Below are 19,061 nucleotides of genomic sequence, written 5' to 3'. Positions count from 1 at the left end.
GCATTTATATTGTGTTCATTTAGCCAATCCTTGAATTTTTTGGATGTGTAGCAAGGAGCTCATGTTGGAAAATTGTCGTTCCATGGATCCGCATAAATTGCAGAAGACTTTAATATAATGATCTTCATTCATTGTTACATTTGTAGACAAGAAATAAAGTCCCCTGTGTCCAACTGCAGAAAAACACCCCCAAACCATGAGTCTTGTTGTCCTGACATAGTCATAGTGTTTCATAGTCTTTTGCGTGTAGGCTGGGTTGCAGTGATTGCTGCCATGGGTCAATGCACATTCATTCGACAACTTGAAAACATTGCAATCTTTGACTCATCGCTAAACATAACTTTTTTCCAATTGGCAACATCATAATGCACATTATGTTTAGCAAAATCAAGTTGTTTCTTCCTCATGGCAGCTGTGATGAGAGGTTTTTTGGCACAACAGCACAAAGGCAATCCAAGCTCTTTTTGCAGCCTATGCTGCACTGCCCTAAAGGAGACGTTTCCAAGCAATTCAAGATTTTCAAACTTTAATTGGCAAGCAGAAATAAAACAATTATTAACTACCGCACATTTTACAATTTTATCTGCACTCCTAGTCATTTTCCTTGATCTTTCAGACGTTTTTTCACTGATAGGGGTTTTGCGTTCAGGATCTGCCAAATACTGTTTCAGCCATCTTGCTAACGATGATGTCGATTAATTTCCTTTCCTATGTCCTTATTATTTTTTCCCTATTTTTACACAATAGAAGAATGATGGCAATTTCTTATTTTTTAAAATTACAGAACTTCATACTACCAAAATTTTCGATGTCTTTCAACGAAAATACAAAATATACGCTATTTTGCTGAAAGGAGTGACACAACCGAACACAGATAAAGACTCCAATATAATGAATTAAAACAGTTTAGTATGCATTAATATATAGATGAATTACTGCTTGTTATAATAGTAAATGGTTGGTTTCAATAAAATGAGTGTAACTATTTTAAATTAAATTATTTTTTCAGATATCAAAATTACAAATTTTTCAGCACTTATCACAATACTTTTTGCGGGTACTCTATATGCACATATATACAAATATATACACATATATACTACACCGAACTTAGTAATAGTCTTAGAACACCTAAAATAATTATAAAATAAATACACATAAATTATAGGTTGGTCAAAATGACTTGTAGAGGATGTTTTTTACGGGACATGTATGTATATACATACATATATATACATGTATATATATATATATACATGTACATATATACATATACATGTACATATATACATATACATGTACATATATATATATACATGTACATATATATACATATATTTATACATATATATATGTACATATATATATATATACATATATATATATATATATATATATATATATATATATATATATGTATATAATGTATATATATACAATGTATATATATATATATGTATATGTATATATATATATATATATATATATATATATATATATATTATATATATATATATATATATATATATATATATATATATATATATATATATATATATATAGGCCTTGTTTTAAAGTGTTACATGTAGAGCAATTATATACATGTATAAATATATATATACATGTACATATATACATATACATGTACATATATACATATACATGTACATATATATATATACATGTACATATATATACATATATTTATACATATATATATGTACATATATATATATATACATATATATATAATATATATATATATATATATATATATATATATGTATATAATGTATATATATACAATGTATATATATATATATGTATATGTATATATATATATATATATATATATATATATATATATATATATATATATATATATATATATATATATATATATATATATATATATATATATATATATATATATATATATATATATATATATATATATATATATATATATAGGCCTTGTTTTAAAGTGTTACATGTAGAGCAATTTACGTAAGCAGTAAGCGAATTTGGTTCAGTAACTTTTCATCATTTTTTAACTTTTAAATTATTCAATAAGCGGTAAGATAAAAGAAGTAATTAATTTAAAAAAAAGTCACATTAACCATTAAAAGACGTTTATGTAAAAATATTTGTTACAAAAGTTTGAATTACAATTATGTTTGATTTAAGCTTGAAGCAAAGATCATAAAAACATAACTTAATTCTGATAAAAAATATATGATTTAATTTAAAACTAATTTAATAAAAATGTGTAGTTTCTTTTCTTTTTTTTTTTTAACATCTTCGCTTCCAAAAAGGCTGCAAGCAACCACTATTAGAGTTGGAAGAGAAAAGATGAAGATTGTAGAGCGAGATAACGATTGACAGACAACTTAAAGAATCGCAAATTATATGAATCAGGAAAGCAAGATGAAGGAAGCGAATTCCGAAGAGCTGATGTTCGAGGAAAAAAACTAGACGAATAGGCATTTTTGGAGCACATAGGAACAGTCACAGAAAAAGGATGAGACTTAATTGAATGACGAGTAACACGAAAATGAATTTTAGCAGATGGCACAAGATGACGCTAGCTCTTTAAAGCAGTGCCCATTATAGTATTTGTAGAAAAGTGAAAGAGAAGCAACATTGGCTGCAAGAACAGGTCCAACTATGTTTACAATGCATTTTCGCACCTTGTCTAAAAGAGAAAGGGCATCATTAGAAAATCTGCCCCAGATATGATAACAGTATTCCATACAAGGCGGGATTTGAGATTTATAGAGATAAACAATAGAATCCAGAGTTAGAAAGTGTCGAGCTCGATAAAGAGATGCAACCTTAGCAGATGCTAATTTTGCAATGGATTTGATATACGGTTTCCAAGAAAGATCAGAAGTAAGAGTTAATCCTAGAAGATGAAGGGTAGATGACTAGTCGAGTACATTACCATTCATAAATATAGGAAGATCTAAACTATTGCGATAACAATTGGCTGAAAAAAATTGAGTTTTATCTGAATTAAAGTTCACCAGCCACTGTAGCAGAAGTGAGATCCTTTTCAAGCTCAAATGCCCCCTCCAAGCAATCAGAGAGCTTCTTATCATGACAAGAATAAATGATAGTATCATCAGCGAACAATGCCACCTTAGATGTGAGAATATCTGGAAGATTGTTAATGTAAATTAAAAAGAGTATAAGGCCAAGGATTAAAGTTTGAGGAACCCCTGAAGTTACAGGATATGAAGAAGAGTGCTGTCCATCAAGGACAACTTTTATACTACGATTGGAAAGAAAGGATTCTGATAAAAAATATATATAATTTTATATAGGTTTAAAAAATATATAAATTAATTTTGATTTTAAAATATATTTAAATTTATTAAAATTAAAGTTAATGCTTGGGTTTAACTTAACTGTCAAATTTGTTTAAAAATATTACTAAATATTATTTAATATTGAAATTTTATTTGTTCTTAAAAAAAATTAGCTCATTATTATCACAATTATTTTTTCCATTTTCCTTCCTAAACATTTTTTTTTACTCAAAATTAAATTTTAAATAAACAGCCGCATCAAAAATTTGCATAAAACGTAAGTTAAACTTTTTTTTTATAACGCATGTTAAATCGCAGCAATTATTTTTTAATAAACGATATTTACAGTGATATAATTTTAATAATAAAATAATAAACAAATAAACTTTTAATAAATTAAGTAAACAAATTAACACAAGTTTTTTATTTGTTACTCTCTAATTTTTTAAAATAAAAAATCATTTTGTAGTTGCAAAGCCGCAATTAGAAATTTAAGAAAAAATCATTTAAAAACTCAAAAATTTAACATATTTTAGTTAATTTATGCAAAGGTTGAAAAAAGAAAGAAATAATACCAAAAATTTTCAAAAATGCAATATTAAATTTGATTATTTAATATTAAAAAAAAAGAAGAAAAGAAAATAAACATTCCCTTAGAGTAATAATAAAGCTGTTAAATAACATTTAACTCAATTTGCGGTAATTACTCTTATTGCAACAAATTTAAAAAAGTTAATGTCTTTAAAAAATAAACAAATAAAGAGCATTTTATGACGTCAATTTTTGCATTAAGTTAATGCATTAAGCATTTTTTATTTAAAACAAGGCCTGTATATATAAGTAGAAAATCACTTATCAAATTTTTCATTTAGATCTAATTATTAAACCTTTTCAATGCCAGTGGTCCTTAAAGTGCCATCATAATAAAAGGCCATCCTTAGTATAAACTACATTATAAATATGTTGATAGTGAATATATTATTTGGGAGTGACAACCAATTTTTAATCCTTTATTCATTTGGCTTTCTCATTTCTAGCCTATAGCCTAATCTCATCAGGCAGCCTACTAAGCAGATGTTTAGCAAGAACCATCACACATTAGCACACATCTATATTTTTCCTACTTTTTTTACTATTTTGAGAGTGTACATAATAAAAATAAACATTTTTTCAACCATGAAAAATACTTTTTTTTCTTCAAATAATTTGATAAAAAATTGCAAAAACTTGATTCTCATGCATTGTAATCAACATAATAACATAACAATTTTTGAATCAACAAATTTTCAATCATTGTTATCAACATAATAAAACAATTTTTAAATGCAAACCAATCAGCAACTGTTACTAACATTTAAAAACCAAAATTGCAAACCCAATTAAATGATGAAACTATGTTTAAGACTGATCCCAGCATGTATAAGAATTGTAATGATACATTTTGTACTCAGCCTTCGTACATAATCACAGATTTATAAATAAGAATAAAAGACAAAAATATAATAAATTTATATTTTTCAGTATTTCTTAAATTTTTTTTTTTTGATTTGTGCAACTTCTAAATTTATTTTTTCAGTATTTGTTTTCTAACTTTGAAGGCTCTAAAACTTAATAGACCCTAGACACTGTGTTTACTGTGTCTAATGGATGAAACAGTCAACACTAAACTATTTTAGAGTTTTAATGCAGTGTACGCTTAAGACTATTCGGCTAGACATTTGAAACTGAAAGCTTGAGCTAAACTTTTTGCCAACATTCAATTTGACACAAAAAACATTAAGTTGACATTCAAATTAAAAATTAATGAAAATTTTAAAAAAATACAAAAATATTCTTTTGATGATGAAATATTTTGTAACATAAAAAACAAAGTAATTTAAAATTATATTTAAAAAAAAAATTAAAAAATAAAAAATAAAACAGATAACTGCTAAAAGATTCTAAATTACCAAATAATACACGCCAAATATCAAAAACCAAATTATTCTTTGTGGCTGGTGAGCACTGACTTCTTCCAACATACATCACAATAACGAAACGGACTAGGCTATCCCGCTGGATATGGTTACGACGCTCAATAACCTAATGACTATGCAGACACTCACGCACACATTCATTCGGAAGCTCCACAATGCTCATCGGATCAGCGCTCGCTGACTATGTGCTCGAATCTAAAATCTCACTCCATAGCACATCATTCCACACCAGCACGGGGCAGTAGCTCTTTAGCTAAGAGTGATGGCTTTTGGCCTACGGTGACTAATGTGTGCATTCAATCAATTGAAATCCATTCCTGTAGGTCATACATCTGGCTCTGATATGCTAGCCCATAAGGGAAAGGAGTGAGTGTGTTTAGCTTTCTATTCACCTGATTTGAAAGTAAACAAAAACATAACGAGACCATACGAGACAACCAAACAGTACATACTAATCCACTACACCATCACATCAGTAGAGATCAACAGTCTCTAAAATCAGTATATCAAATATTTGTTCTTTGTTATATACTTTTGTTCATAATCTTTTTTTGACCTTATCCTTGTATATTTATTCAGATTTGTGTTATAATGTGTATGATAACGCATATTTGTGAGAAGCATAACAACGCAAAAATTTTCCACAAAAATACGTACTAGCGTATTTTTATAACAAATGTATTCTTGGTGTGAATGTAATGAACTATACCACTAGATAAGTTTAGAAATCTCATTATGTTTTTTGTTTCTATCTAGTTTTCTTGATCTGACGTCGCTAAGTTAGTTTGTTGTGGTTTGCACTATACAGTGTTCACTAATGTTCTTTTGGTCGTTTTGTCAACAATATTGTTTTTTAACATTACATTTTTCAGTGGTTATAAGCTATTAGTAAAAAATCGCATTTATTATCTCATCTGTTTATTTTCTCACTATTCTCTGCCTACTGATTATTTGTCTGTATTTTTTTATCTCTGGCTAATCATTTTTTAATTTATCTGAGTCTGTTTTGTGTGATAGCTATTGTTTCTACTTATCAGGCAAGATTTATATTTCTCATACTATTGGAGTTACCACATTTTCTACCATATTTTCTACTAAATACTTTTGTACTAACCACGAACCATCTTAACTTAGTTTCGATGTTTATGAGTGGTATTTACTTATCTTATTTATAAGACACATTTCAGCCATAAAAGAAATGGTAAGTTATTCATAATTATTAATTACTATTTTCTATTTGCTTTGTGTTATTTCTATATATTAGAATTGTTTATTTTAATACATGTGCATACATGCATGTGTGCACATTTGTCTCTTCTAGTGTAAGTGTACATGATATTTATATGTATTTACATATTTGTTTATATTCATACCACGCGCATCCCTCACCACCCTCATGAGATCTCTAAGAATGTTGGAGCTGTATTAAAAACTGGGATAGGGATTGGGATTTTTGGCTTTTGCAATGTAGTCCTATTATATTGCAATATTGACTAGCATGATGTAGAGTGCAGGCGGTGAGATCTGTTGAGGGGATCACCATTATCCACTACTTAATTCTGATTGGTTATCATAGCACCAACATTTTTTTACCTCTTACACCCACATGAGCTTTATATTATGTATTTGTTACATTAACGAAATTTATATACTTTTATGTCACACAGGTGATTATCAGTTTTCAATTTATTATCTAGAGTTTAGACCATAAATAGTACCACATTTATTAGCCTATTTTTTCTTTTTATATTGCCCGAATTATCATTTTTTATCATTTTACTTATTATTTTGTTATCCACTTATTTTATTTTATTATTTTTGTATGATTCAATAATTTTAGTCATGGTTGCCATTAATAAACCAGCAGATCTTTATTGACTTGTTTACTCATAGACCATTGTTTTATCATTTGTTTAGGATAACTAGAGCTTGATTTATTGTTCACCCTATCCCTGAGTCCTAAATTTTATTTCTCCTACAAAATAGTCTTTACGCTCATTTATGATTCTCACCCAATGACATCATCTACAATCTACTTCTACTTTCACATTTCTCAGATCTACGTAACTGGATGGCTCCATTGGTCACTTTTTGTGACCATTGTGTTGCTTAAACTAACAAATAATACACGCCAAATATCAAAAACCAAATTATCAAAACCAAATTACTATCCACTACATTTGTTTGAAACCTTAATCAAATTTTAAATATTCCAACACACCTGTATTACATCATGGTTCTTATTGTTGTAGTGTGTTTACATTATTTCTTTTACCACATAAATTTGTATAGAAATGAAAAAAAAACCTATTTAATTTATTTACTTATTTTAAAGAAATTTTAAAAAAACAAACTAAAATAATGTAGACCCCTTCCCATCCCCAAATAACACAAATAAAGACAAAAACATCCCACAAGTTACACAAACCTTGTTCCATGGGACTTTTCAAAATATGCAGCTCTAAACCAAATTGATTTTTTATTTGGAAATGTCTTTAATGCGTAGGCATAAATAGCACGAGCGCATTCATATGCACCATGAACTGCACACTAAAACAATTTATTAAACATTCATATGCACTAAAACAACTTATATATAATATAATCTATGAAAAAGAAAAATTTTTTAAAAATCTTAAAATTTTTTATTTTAGATTTATTTTTTAAATGTTTTATTACTTATCTAAAACTTAATTCACTTCTTAATTCTTTTAATCTTCAACTACCATCTACCACTTGCTAAAGGTGTTTATGTCAAAAGTGAATGGTGCGTATAGTAAAAGTGAAAGGTCAAAAATTTTGAAAGCTTTTGAACCATATATATATATATATATATATATATATATATATATATATATATATATATATATATATATATATATATATATATATATATATATATATATATATATATATATATATATACCATATATATATATATATATATATATATATATATATATATATATATATATATATATATATATATATATATATATATATATATATATATATATATATATATATATATATAGTAAATGGCTTAGATATACAGTTTGTGATCAAAAATAGCTCTTCAATTGTCTGTGGTATTTAAACTGACAAAATTATGGTTGGATTAGAACAAAATGCATTAATTTAATTGCAGGAACTAATTAGGATTAAAAAACCACAAAAACGCAAATTAAAAGACTACAATACTTTTAAAAACATTCTGAATGTTTTTATTTTATGTTTTAAAAATAAAAACATTCTGAATGTTTTTATTTTTATTTTTTTACTGTAAAATATGCGCGGAGTGTTGCTATATCAACTATCTTATAGCTTGACTTGCAAGGGAGTGTTGCTACATCGACTGAGAGTTTGGTTATGGCAGGTAGTCTATCAAATAATAAAGAAAAAAAAAAAACTTTTTCCAGTCTTTAAAATAATTTTTTTTTAAAAAAACCTAAAACTGACATTTTATGGTAAAAACTTAAATATATAGAAATATGTATACATATAAATATATTTGTATATATATACATATATATATACATATATATATATACATATATATATATATACATATATATATATATATATATATATATATATATATATATATATATATATAATATATACATATATATATACATTTTTAAAGTGTACATGCATCGACTGACAATTCACACAACATGCAAAGAGTGCTGCTACATCATTTGCTAAATCTGTTTAATTTTTATACCAGAGGATTTTGCACCAATTAAAATAAATGTTTTATACAAAATAAATTGTGAATTACATCATTTGCTGTGTCAGTTTAGCTACTTATTACTGGAATCAGAATCGCTATCTAAATTTGTGTACTACAAACTAATTTTGTCTACTACAAACTATTCTTGTCAATTAAAAATAATAGAACTTAAAAACTTGCTGATTCAGCATCTTCTAGCCATGTGTGTTTCCTATCTTCATCTTCTATTCCAACACCAATAACAGTTTTTCTAAAAAAAAGAATTGAAACTTTTGTTTGTTTAAAATGTGTTTGTTGATTTAAAATAATAAAAATAAATTGCTTACTTGATTTTAGGGGCTAATTTTTGGTTTTAGTGAGATGTGTAAAACAAATTTTAATAGATACAAAAAATAAAATGAAAAAAAATTTCAATAAAAAAACTAAACATACATAATGGATTGGGCAGTGTATATAGAACCTGCTTTGTCAGCTTCTTCAGCATCAATTATCCATAACTCACGGTTGATTTCCACTGTATTTGCAGCAAGGGATGAGACAGCTTAATAAATAAAATACATTGAAACCAGCAAGTGAAAAATAATAAAAATAATAATATTAAACAAAACAATATTTTATACTTAAGTTTTATAAAAGTACATTTGAAATTTAATATTTGGTTATATGTGTTATTGAATAATACTAATACTGTTCCATGACGCATAAATCAACACCTTACTAATTTTTTTTTTTTAAATTTAACTTCAAAAAAATCTGTTCAAAATTTGTGGGCTAGTGGTGCAGGAAAAGCGATAACTCTAAGAGGGCTACTTTAGGCAAGAGATAAATAGTTTAAACCCCACCAGATCAATGGTAGGACAATGCTCAACTTGCTTATCCCCACGGCAGTCTTTTTAATCCAAATATTTTGAAGTTTACAATTGAGTGAAGGTTGCAACAAAATTAAAAAAAAGGTAACAAAATTATTTATAAAAGCATTAACAAAATAAAATTTAAAATAATATATGTAATTAAAAAAAAAATTATATATATACAGAGCTGTAACCGACGAGGAAGAGAGGAAAGGCAGGGGGTCAGGGGGCCTAGGCCCCCAATAATTTTTTTGAAAATATTTTTTTAAAAAGAAACCTATTGTAAAATATATAGAATGACTTTATTTCTATAGCATTTTTTTTCTTGAGATAAACTTATATTCTGCGAAAACCTTACATTTTCTCAATACTACAATTTATTGCAAAAAATGAAGTATTTATTGTTAATACACGTGAAGTTTTTGCACATCACAATTCGATTGTCAAATCGAATAATATTATCATCATTTTTTTCAAATTATTATCAGCATTCTATTACAAAAACTAATTTAAAAAGGTTTAGTTATTATTTTCAAATTTTTCCTTGTTCATACCCCCTTCCCTCCGCTTTTTTTTTTCAATCGAAGAAACCCCAGGCCCCCCCTCAATATCAAAATTGTGGTTACGGCTCTTTATATATACACACACACATAAATCTATATAATAATTCTAGCACTAAAAATAAAAAACCTCTTTCAATAATTTTATCAACTAGTGGAGTGTTTCCATTGGCTTCTTCTAATTTTGCTGCAGTGATCCATATCTGACGATCCGTAGGAATGTTTTCACGTGCCTTGTTCAGAACTCGCCTTGCATTTTCATAAGTTTCTAATCGTGCTAGAGCAAGCCAAAGCTAAATAAAGTTTAAAAAAAAAACTTTCTTAATTTATTCACATTTTGAAAGCATTTACTTACACAAAACACACAAAAAATTTTTAAGCTCAAAAATGTCAACAACAAAAAAAATTAAGCTAAAATAGTAACAAGGCAACTGTTCTTTAGGCGCATAACAATGCTTTGTAAGCATGACTACTATTCATAGTTATGAATACTTATAGCACTGAGAATCAATATTTAATCTGATCAGCAGATAAAAATTTTACCTTTGGATTTCAAAAAGTATGATACCTGTGAAGTACCTCTAACTAGTAATAGTTTTAAAACTTCATAAGCAGAAAGGTCTTAATTTTTAATACAATGAGAAATTAGAGAGGAGAGAGGTGAGGGGGTATGGGTAGTAATCAACTTAATTATTTACAGAGTAAAACACAAGTTTACACAGTCATTGTTTTTCCATGAAATATATTTTCAATGTTTAAATGAAACAATATTAATTTTCAAAAAAATTAACTGCATGTATATTATTATGTATGTATATTATTTAGGAAAAAACATCTTATACCTCAACACTTTGGGGACAGCACTCTACAGAACGCGTTAATAATATACGAGCATCAGCCGGCTCTTCTAATTCTACTGCAGCTTTCCATAATCGGACTGAGTTGGGAATCTGCTCCAATGCTTAAAAAAATGATATAAAAAAACAGGTAATATTTTTAGCTTTTATATACATAAATTAATAAATAATACATAAATAAGAAAAAAATAAAACATAATAATCATTAATATAAAAATACAAAAAATATATTTAAAAATTTTTCTGAAAACCTTTTCTGAAAACTTTTTTTTGAGCAGTAACCTCTGTTTCTAAGTCCGCAGCTTTAATCCAAAGTCGCACTGATTGTGGAAGATGTTTTATAGCTTGTGCAACAACTGCTTTGGACAAATCTACCGGCTGAAAAAATCATTTTACAGGGGGAAAAAAACAAAATCTTTTTACTGAATAAAAAAAATAATAAACATAAATTGAATTAAAAAATAACAAACATAAATAAAACAAAAAAAATTCTTACTTGTAAACGCACAGCTTCTAGCCAAACATCCTCACTTGTCGGGCATGCTTCTGTTCCTTTAATAATCAAGTTCCTAGCTTTTTGTGTATGACCTGTCACTTCTTCAAGACGCGCTGCTGCAATCCAACCTAAAAGCATTTTTTAATATGCAAATTATGACATAACTGCAACATAATTATAAATGTAAGTAAAGTAAAACAAACAGCTACAAATCATTAAAAACTTGAAACTCTTTATATTGCAAATGTCTGAAAAACTATTAAAATATATTAAATTATTTTTTAAACCCTCTTTCTCTCTTTCTCTCTCTCTCTCTCTCTCTCTCTCTCTCTCTCTCTCTCTCTCTCTCTCTCTCTCTCTCTCTCTCTCACACACACACTCTCTCTCTCTGCCTTAATCTTATCTTATATTAAACTTATAACTATAATTTTACTTTGCTTGTAACTCAAAATTGAAAAACTATTTCAGTTTAATGTTTTGATTAAATATTTATTTTTTATTGAAATTAAAATTTTTTTTTTTTTTTTTTTTTTTTTTTTTTTTTTTGTTATTCACCTCCTCAAGGCCGAGAAGGCCACTACAGACGAGGAGGTTACTTAATAGTGGTTATAACCCTCTCTCAACTCTATAACTCCGAAACACGAACCTTGACGAACAAGGCCGCTGCGCGGAGAAACAAGTTGATAATAAAATAAAATAAAAATGATACCAATTCGTATCACTTTTTTAAATATTTTAATTTTTTCAGTTAGGGTGTTGAAACTGAGTTTTTTATTAATCAAACTTTTAATTTTAGCTTATTTCTAATTAATCACTTAATTAGGCAATTTGATAACAATTTTCTGTTGTGTAGCAACTGAAAACATTGATGCAGCTATTGAAGCCATACAGGTTGTTAGTATGTCACAAAATTTAGCTACTTTAAAAACAGATCAACAAATCAAATAAAAATATTTTATTAAAACAATAGTTATAATAAAACTTTTAGTCAATAGCAACTGCAGCTAGATGTGCAATCGAAAAAAAACAAAATTATTATTAAGTTATAGAAACTAGGAATGGCAAATGATTAACGATTAATCAATAAATAACCAAACAATTAATCTATAAATTTTCCATATTAATATAAAATAAATTAGGCATTTTTTTTACAAAGAATTACAACTAATTTTTCTTTACCATAAATGTAAACATATATAAAATGTATAAACAAATATAAGTGTATTTATTAGTACAGTGTACAGAAGTACAGTGGGCGGCCAAATTATTAATTACACTTGCAAAAAATATCATTTTAACCATTATAAGCTTTATTACGTATTCTTATGTTAAATTTTTAAATAAATATTAAATTTTTAAATAAATATTGGTGCTACTAGTTTTAAATATTTTTCTTTAAAAAGTAAAAATTTTAAACACTCTTACTATTTCTAAGCATTTATTTAAGAAAACTCACGATACAAAAAGTTTAAACACTCTTACTATTTCTAAGCATTTATTTAAGAAAACTCACGATACAAAAAGTTTTTTAGTATTTGGTTGCGCAGTCATCAATTACTGCTCATATCCTTCTATACTATAGATGCAATTCTTTACATTTGCTTTTAACTCCTGATCATTATGCCAGGCATTATTTAGTGCCTCTATGAGATTTTTTTTGTTGATTATAGTTTTATGCCCAATTATCCGCTTTAAAAGTTTCCAGCTGTTCTCTATTGGGTCGGGAGAATTGCCAGGCCATGGTAAAACAGTAACATTTTTTCACTCTCAATATCTTGTCACTGATTTAGCTTTATGGCACTGGGCAGGATCATGTAACTGAGAAAATAATTTGGTAGCAAATACCTTTTAAACTGTAACTAAAAATTTGGCTGCCCACTGTATATAAAAAAACAAAACATTAAAAATGTTTAAATGTAATACTCTTAAAGTGCAACAGAACGATGCCATTTATGATGCCGCCTGAAAAAAGTTGTTTTGATGTCTGAATACTAAAACAATATGGAGTTCTGTAATCAGTTTGTTAAAACAACCCAAATAAAAATTAAATTGGTAAAACAGCAAAAAAGTATATCTACTTTTACCTCTACACAAGGAAAACCTAATTAAACTCAACTAGAAGTTGAACCAGCATCTGAGTCAGAGTGTGAACCCACTTGTAATGTAAAACATAAGAAAAAAAACTATAGTTACAGAATTGGAAGAAATGATGTCACATACAACATTACATTACAAACTTGTCATCAACACAAGAAGTTTTGAGCTGTATTGAGCATGAAATGCCAGTACTTAAAGGCACTGAAAAAATACACTGGTATTTTTTCAGTGCTCTTTAGGAAAAACTTAAAATGCTAGAAAGACTCTTTAGAAAAGATTTATAATTTTATAGAATCAGTAAGAAGTTTTAGTGTAGCTGATTTGTTACCAAGTTAAGAACTAGTTTAAATGATGATACTGTTAATTATGTTTTTTTAAGATAAAATCTGATGAAAAAAGAGAAATTCATAAGTATTAATAATAAGTATTATTATAAATTCTTAAGTAAAAAAAATAAGTAAAAATCATAAGTAACACTTTACTCATTTTAAACTGTAAAATAATATTAATCGAAAATCAATCAATTAATTTTTCAATAATTAATCATTAATCAATTAATCCCAAATACTGATTAATCTACCACCCCTTACAGATTTAGACTACTTATAATTAAAAAAAAGAAGCATTATTGAACTGGATTGGATTGAATAAATGATGATAAAAAATAAGTTTATGTAATAAAGAAACAAAAAGGGTCAAAAATAATCTGCTAAAAAAATTGCAATGTCTAATATTAGGAGGAAAATAATTGTAGCTTCCTAGTGAAAAATCAAGAAAATGATTTAAAAATAAAAAATAAACATATTTGCATCAAAATACTAGAACTGTAAAAAACCCAAGTAACAAAATATAAAAAAAGATTTTGTATTTTATTGTCAATTATTAAACTATAATATATTACATTTTTACATTTTAATTGTTCACAAATTATCAAAAAAACTTCATTTTCAAATACTGTTTTTTTTTTAATTATTTTTTTACTCATTAACTTATTATTTATTACTTAGTTACTTATTATCTGTAACTTGGTTACATACTATTTGATACTTGGTTACATACTACTTGGTACTTGGTCACATACTATTTGGTACTTGGTTACATATTATTTGGTACTTGGTTACATACTATTTGGTACTTGGTTACCTACTATATGGTGGCCATTCATTTTGCACTTTATATTACAAAATAGTACTCTTTTATTTTACTAATTTGATGTTTTTCTATTTTGATTTTTCAGAACTTCAGATAAAGAATTAAAAATTTTTCACTGCCATCAAATAAAGTTAAACACATTTTAAACTTATTTACCTGGTGCATGCTTTGGATTGGTTGTGATGACTGATTTTAACAAAAGTCTGGCTTTTTTGATATCACCAATGTCACCACTAGAACTTGGAGTTAAACTTTGAAGATCTGTTAGATAACCTTTTGGATCAACAACAGTTTGACCAGTAACAGAATCAGAAGCCTAATATTGTAATTCATAAAATTTTAAACATGTTTGTAATGTTAAATATTTAAAATCGTATTTTTAATTGAACAATCTGAAATATAACAAATGAAAAAGTAATTTAAATCTTTTTGAATTATTCTTAAGTTAAAATTATTTTTAAATATTTAAATTGGTAAATATATTTCTAACAACTAGTTTGTTCTACTAACTAGTTAATTCTGCAACATTCAGAGTCATATTTTGCTTTTCTAAAGCAAGACATTTTAAATTATTTTTTATAAAACAATTTATATCAATATTTCATATCAACATAATATTTATCTTATTGTCTATTAATGATATGAAAAATAACTAAATAAAATCTTGATTGGTAAGACAGAGTTTTATTGATTTATAAAATTTTTATGTTACTTTCACTTTTCATCTTATTTTGTATAATGTTTGTGATGTATATTCGTTGTTTTGTATTTGTCAGTTAATGCAATTAAACATTTATGAACATTTTTTTTTATAAAATTATATACTTAGCAATAAGTTTCAATGAATAAATTTTGCAGTTTTTTAGTTTTTCTTAAAACTTTTCCAAATGCTTGCTGAGAAAAAGTTCAAAAATCTCAAAAAACTCAAAACTCTCTCCTTTATTTATATCTTACCTGAAATTCTTTATTTTCCTATCTCACCTGTCATTATAATCTCACCTGTCACATTGATCTCACCTCATCACTTTGATCTCACCTCATCACTTTGATCTCACCTGATCTAGTTTAACACCAACAAGAGATTTTCTTGCTTCACCAATTTTGTTCAGGTCAAGATCACCAGAAGCAGGGGTTGCCAGGCCAGAATATGGTGTGGTCAAACCATCAAACTAATATAAAAAAAACTTTAAAATAACACTTTTAAAAAGCAATTGTTTGTATAAAAATACAAGAAAACTTTAACGCAAAATCATATTTTTATATAAAAAAATTTTTATATAAAAATATGAGGAAATAAAAAACAATTTGAAGAAAGTTTTTTTTGATTTGATGAAAATACTAAAAATTTTGGTGGTAATAACTTGACAAAAGCATCAACATTAAAATCATTGATAAGATATTAGAAACTTTGAAACTTTTGGAATTTTTTTTTTTTATAGAAAAACTAGTATTAAAAATTTAAAAATTTTAGATTTTATTTAATTAGAAGATTATCAAAATAAACATACTTGATCCATTGGGTTAACAGAGGTTGTCGTTTGACCAGCTAAAAGTGCAGAGCGAAGGACACTATCAGGAACAGGTGTAAATCTGGAAATATCACAATAAATCATTAATAATTTGTTAATAAATAACTACATAGGTATTAAATAATAATTGGTTGGTGGCTGGTGTGTGTGTATATACTTTTCTGAAAAGTTATTTGAGATCACCGTAATTTCTATTATTTAAATTTCTTTTTCTTTGTTTTTTAATGTTTTTGCCATTTGAGAAGTTAATGAAGGCTTTGGTTTGATTTTTTAGGCAATTTTATTACTTACTGGCAGACAATAAAAATTATAATCATTTTTTTTTTTGTGTAAACAAATTAAGGAATTCATAACAGACGTCATTGTGTTTTATTGAATAATATTAAACTTTTTTAAAACAAACTTTATTCTAAAATTAATATTTTTTTTTAATTTAAAATTTTTTATTTAAAAAAATTACAGCTTGTATCTCAAGCAATGATTTACTTAAAATCTTTATTGAAAAGAAATATTAAGATACTTTGAAAAATATTTTTAACTGATTTAAAGCCATTAAAAAATACAACACATTTAACTACCAATTATTTTTCTGATAACAAAGTTTAACTTCTACACTGGCTATTAAGATCATGCAACATATTGAATAATTGAAGTAAATAACCAATATTAATTAACTATATTAATTTAAAAATAAAAATTCATATTACCCATACACATTTATTCAAAAGCTTTGGATATTTTTGGGTATTTTATAAAGTTCGAACTTTTAATACATAAATTACTAAATAGTTATGCAAATAATTTAAATTTTTTATCAGTTTTTTTATTGTTAATGTTTCATATGCAAATTTATCTTGTCATTTATCTTGTCATTTTCTTTGCAATAATCTTGTTATGATTAGGATAATCTTATTTTCAAAATTTTTATAAAAGAATAATAAAAAGAGAGAATTTCAGAATTCCTGGGCTCATTTATTCTCAACAAAGAATATCTATATATAAATAGTACATATGTTACTGATATCAGGAATTACCTTACCACTAATATTTATGAGAACTTCGTTCCAAAGGTTTTTCAAAAGTATGTCAACCTAGTTCTCAAAAATAATACAGATGATTTTACCCACATAAAATTTATTATTTTTAAGTTGAAACAACTGATCTTTTTGAAACCTCTAATTTATAATTTATAATTTTTAATTCAAATTTCTAATTCTTAATTTGAAATCTCAACTTCTTTAAACTTAAAGTTTTTTTAATATGAAAAATATATTTTTCAAATATAATGAACACTATTGTATAAAAGCATCAACACTATTGCATAAAAATTATTTCAATTATAAACTATTACATAAACTATAGAAACAAGAATGTTATTAAGAGTGTTATTATATAAGCAATATTAAAAACATTTAACAAGCTGATAAAGTGATGAAAACAAAGACCAAAATTAGTAACAAAAGATCACATACTTTTCAGGTCTTGGATTTCGAACTTTTTTATTTCGAGAATCACCCACCTCAGGTAATGACGCCCATTCCTCAGGACCAACTTCTGCAAGCTTTCTCTAAATATTTTAATATTAGATAAAAAATTGATAAATAAAAGAAAGGTAAGAAAAAAAAAAAAAATGAAAACCTTTAAATCCGAAAACTGTTGTTGAATTTTTGGCCTCTCTTGACGATATTTTTCTACTGTCTCTTTAAACTTCTTTTCTCTAAACCAGAAATATTATGATGAACAACAACGATTTATAAGTGATCGTTACAGATCACAAACAAATGATTATCCTAAACAAAAATTACTTATTAGTAAGTTACTAAATAAATTATATAAAACTTTCTAGTTGTGTATAACTTATTTAGTAATTTACAAAAAACTTCTGAAAAGAAATGAATCAGTAGAGACCATATTATCTGGCAAAACATTCCAGAGAAATGAATTAATGGAGATTTTATAGTCTGGTAGAACATTCCAGAAACTACAATCTTGATTGTTGAAAAAATAGAGACAAATCATTATTTTTAAGAACAAATACTACGATATAAGAGTTAGTATATTTAATTTATTTAAATTATGAAAAGTAGACAAAAAATTATGCTTAAAATGTTTTTTAAACATTTTTTTTTTCTTATTAACAATTTTTTTTAATTTTTCAACTCAACATTTTAAAAACAGGCAACTTTAGTAACTTGCAAATATAGAGCTTGTGCATAGGGCTCAGCACTCTAATTAAAAATCATTGCATACCTTCTTTCTTTGCGCTTATCGTCCATTCTTCTGTCTATGTTTTCATAAACTTCATCAGCTTCTTCATCATCTTTTTCATAGGGACCACTTGTAAACAAACTTCCTCCATAACCAGCAAACTAAAAAAAAAAAAAAAAAAAATTGGAACCAACATCGCTGCACCAAAAAAACTGATTTAGTTATAAAACAACTAAGTTGAAGATAGTGAAAAAATAAAAAATAAAGTTTGAAAAAGGAACTGGGGAC

The 19,061-nt window shown here is 26.2% G+C and overlaps 1 protein-coding gene across 1 annotated transcript in view; it reads right to left on the bottom strand.

The window, feature by feature from the left end:
- The window catches only part of LOC100206337 (pre-mRNA-processing factor 6), a 48,905-nt gene that overhangs the window by 25,072 nt on the left and 4,772 nt on the right, over nucleotides 1–19,061 (bottom strand). Inside the window, exons 3-15 of the mRNA XM_065795275.1 lie at nucleotides 18,816–18,934; nucleotides 18,204–18,282; nucleotides 18,038–18,132; nucleotides 16,545–16,626; nucleotides 16,092–16,205; nucleotides 15,193–15,352; nucleotides 11,788–11,915; nucleotides 11,543–11,669; nucleotides 11,277–11,395; nucleotides 10,565–10,727; nucleotides 9,456–9,564; nucleotides 9,204–9,273; nucleotides 7,716–7,837 (exon numbers count right to left, since the gene is read on the bottom strand). Coding sequence (XP_065651347.1) covers nucleotides 7,716–7,837; nucleotides 9,204–9,273; nucleotides 9,456–9,564; nucleotides 10,565–10,727; nucleotides 11,277–11,395; nucleotides 11,543–11,669; nucleotides 11,788–11,915; nucleotides 15,193–15,352; nucleotides 16,092–16,205; nucleotides 16,545–16,626; nucleotides 18,038–18,132; nucleotides 18,204–18,282; nucleotides 18,816–18,934 — 1,487 coding nt within the window. The remainder of the gene's footprint in view (nucleotides 1–7,715; nucleotides 7,838–9,203; nucleotides 9,274–9,455; nucleotides 9,565–10,564; nucleotides 10,728–11,276; nucleotides 11,396–11,542; nucleotides 11,670–11,787; nucleotides 11,916–15,192; nucleotides 15,353–16,091; nucleotides 16,206–16,544; nucleotides 16,627–18,037; nucleotides 18,133–18,203; nucleotides 18,283–18,815; nucleotides 18,935–19,061) is intronic.

Source organism: Hydra vulgaris, chromosome 04 (assembly GCF_038396675.1).
Source record: "Hydra vulgaris chromosome 04, alternate assembly HydraT2T_AEP".
NCBI lineage: Eukaryota > Metazoa > Cnidaria > Hydrozoa > Anthoathecata > Hydridae > Hydra > Hydra vulgaris.
The sequence above is the reverse complement of the archived record's forward strand: the minus strand, read 5'-3'. Positions and strand labels throughout refer to the sequence as shown.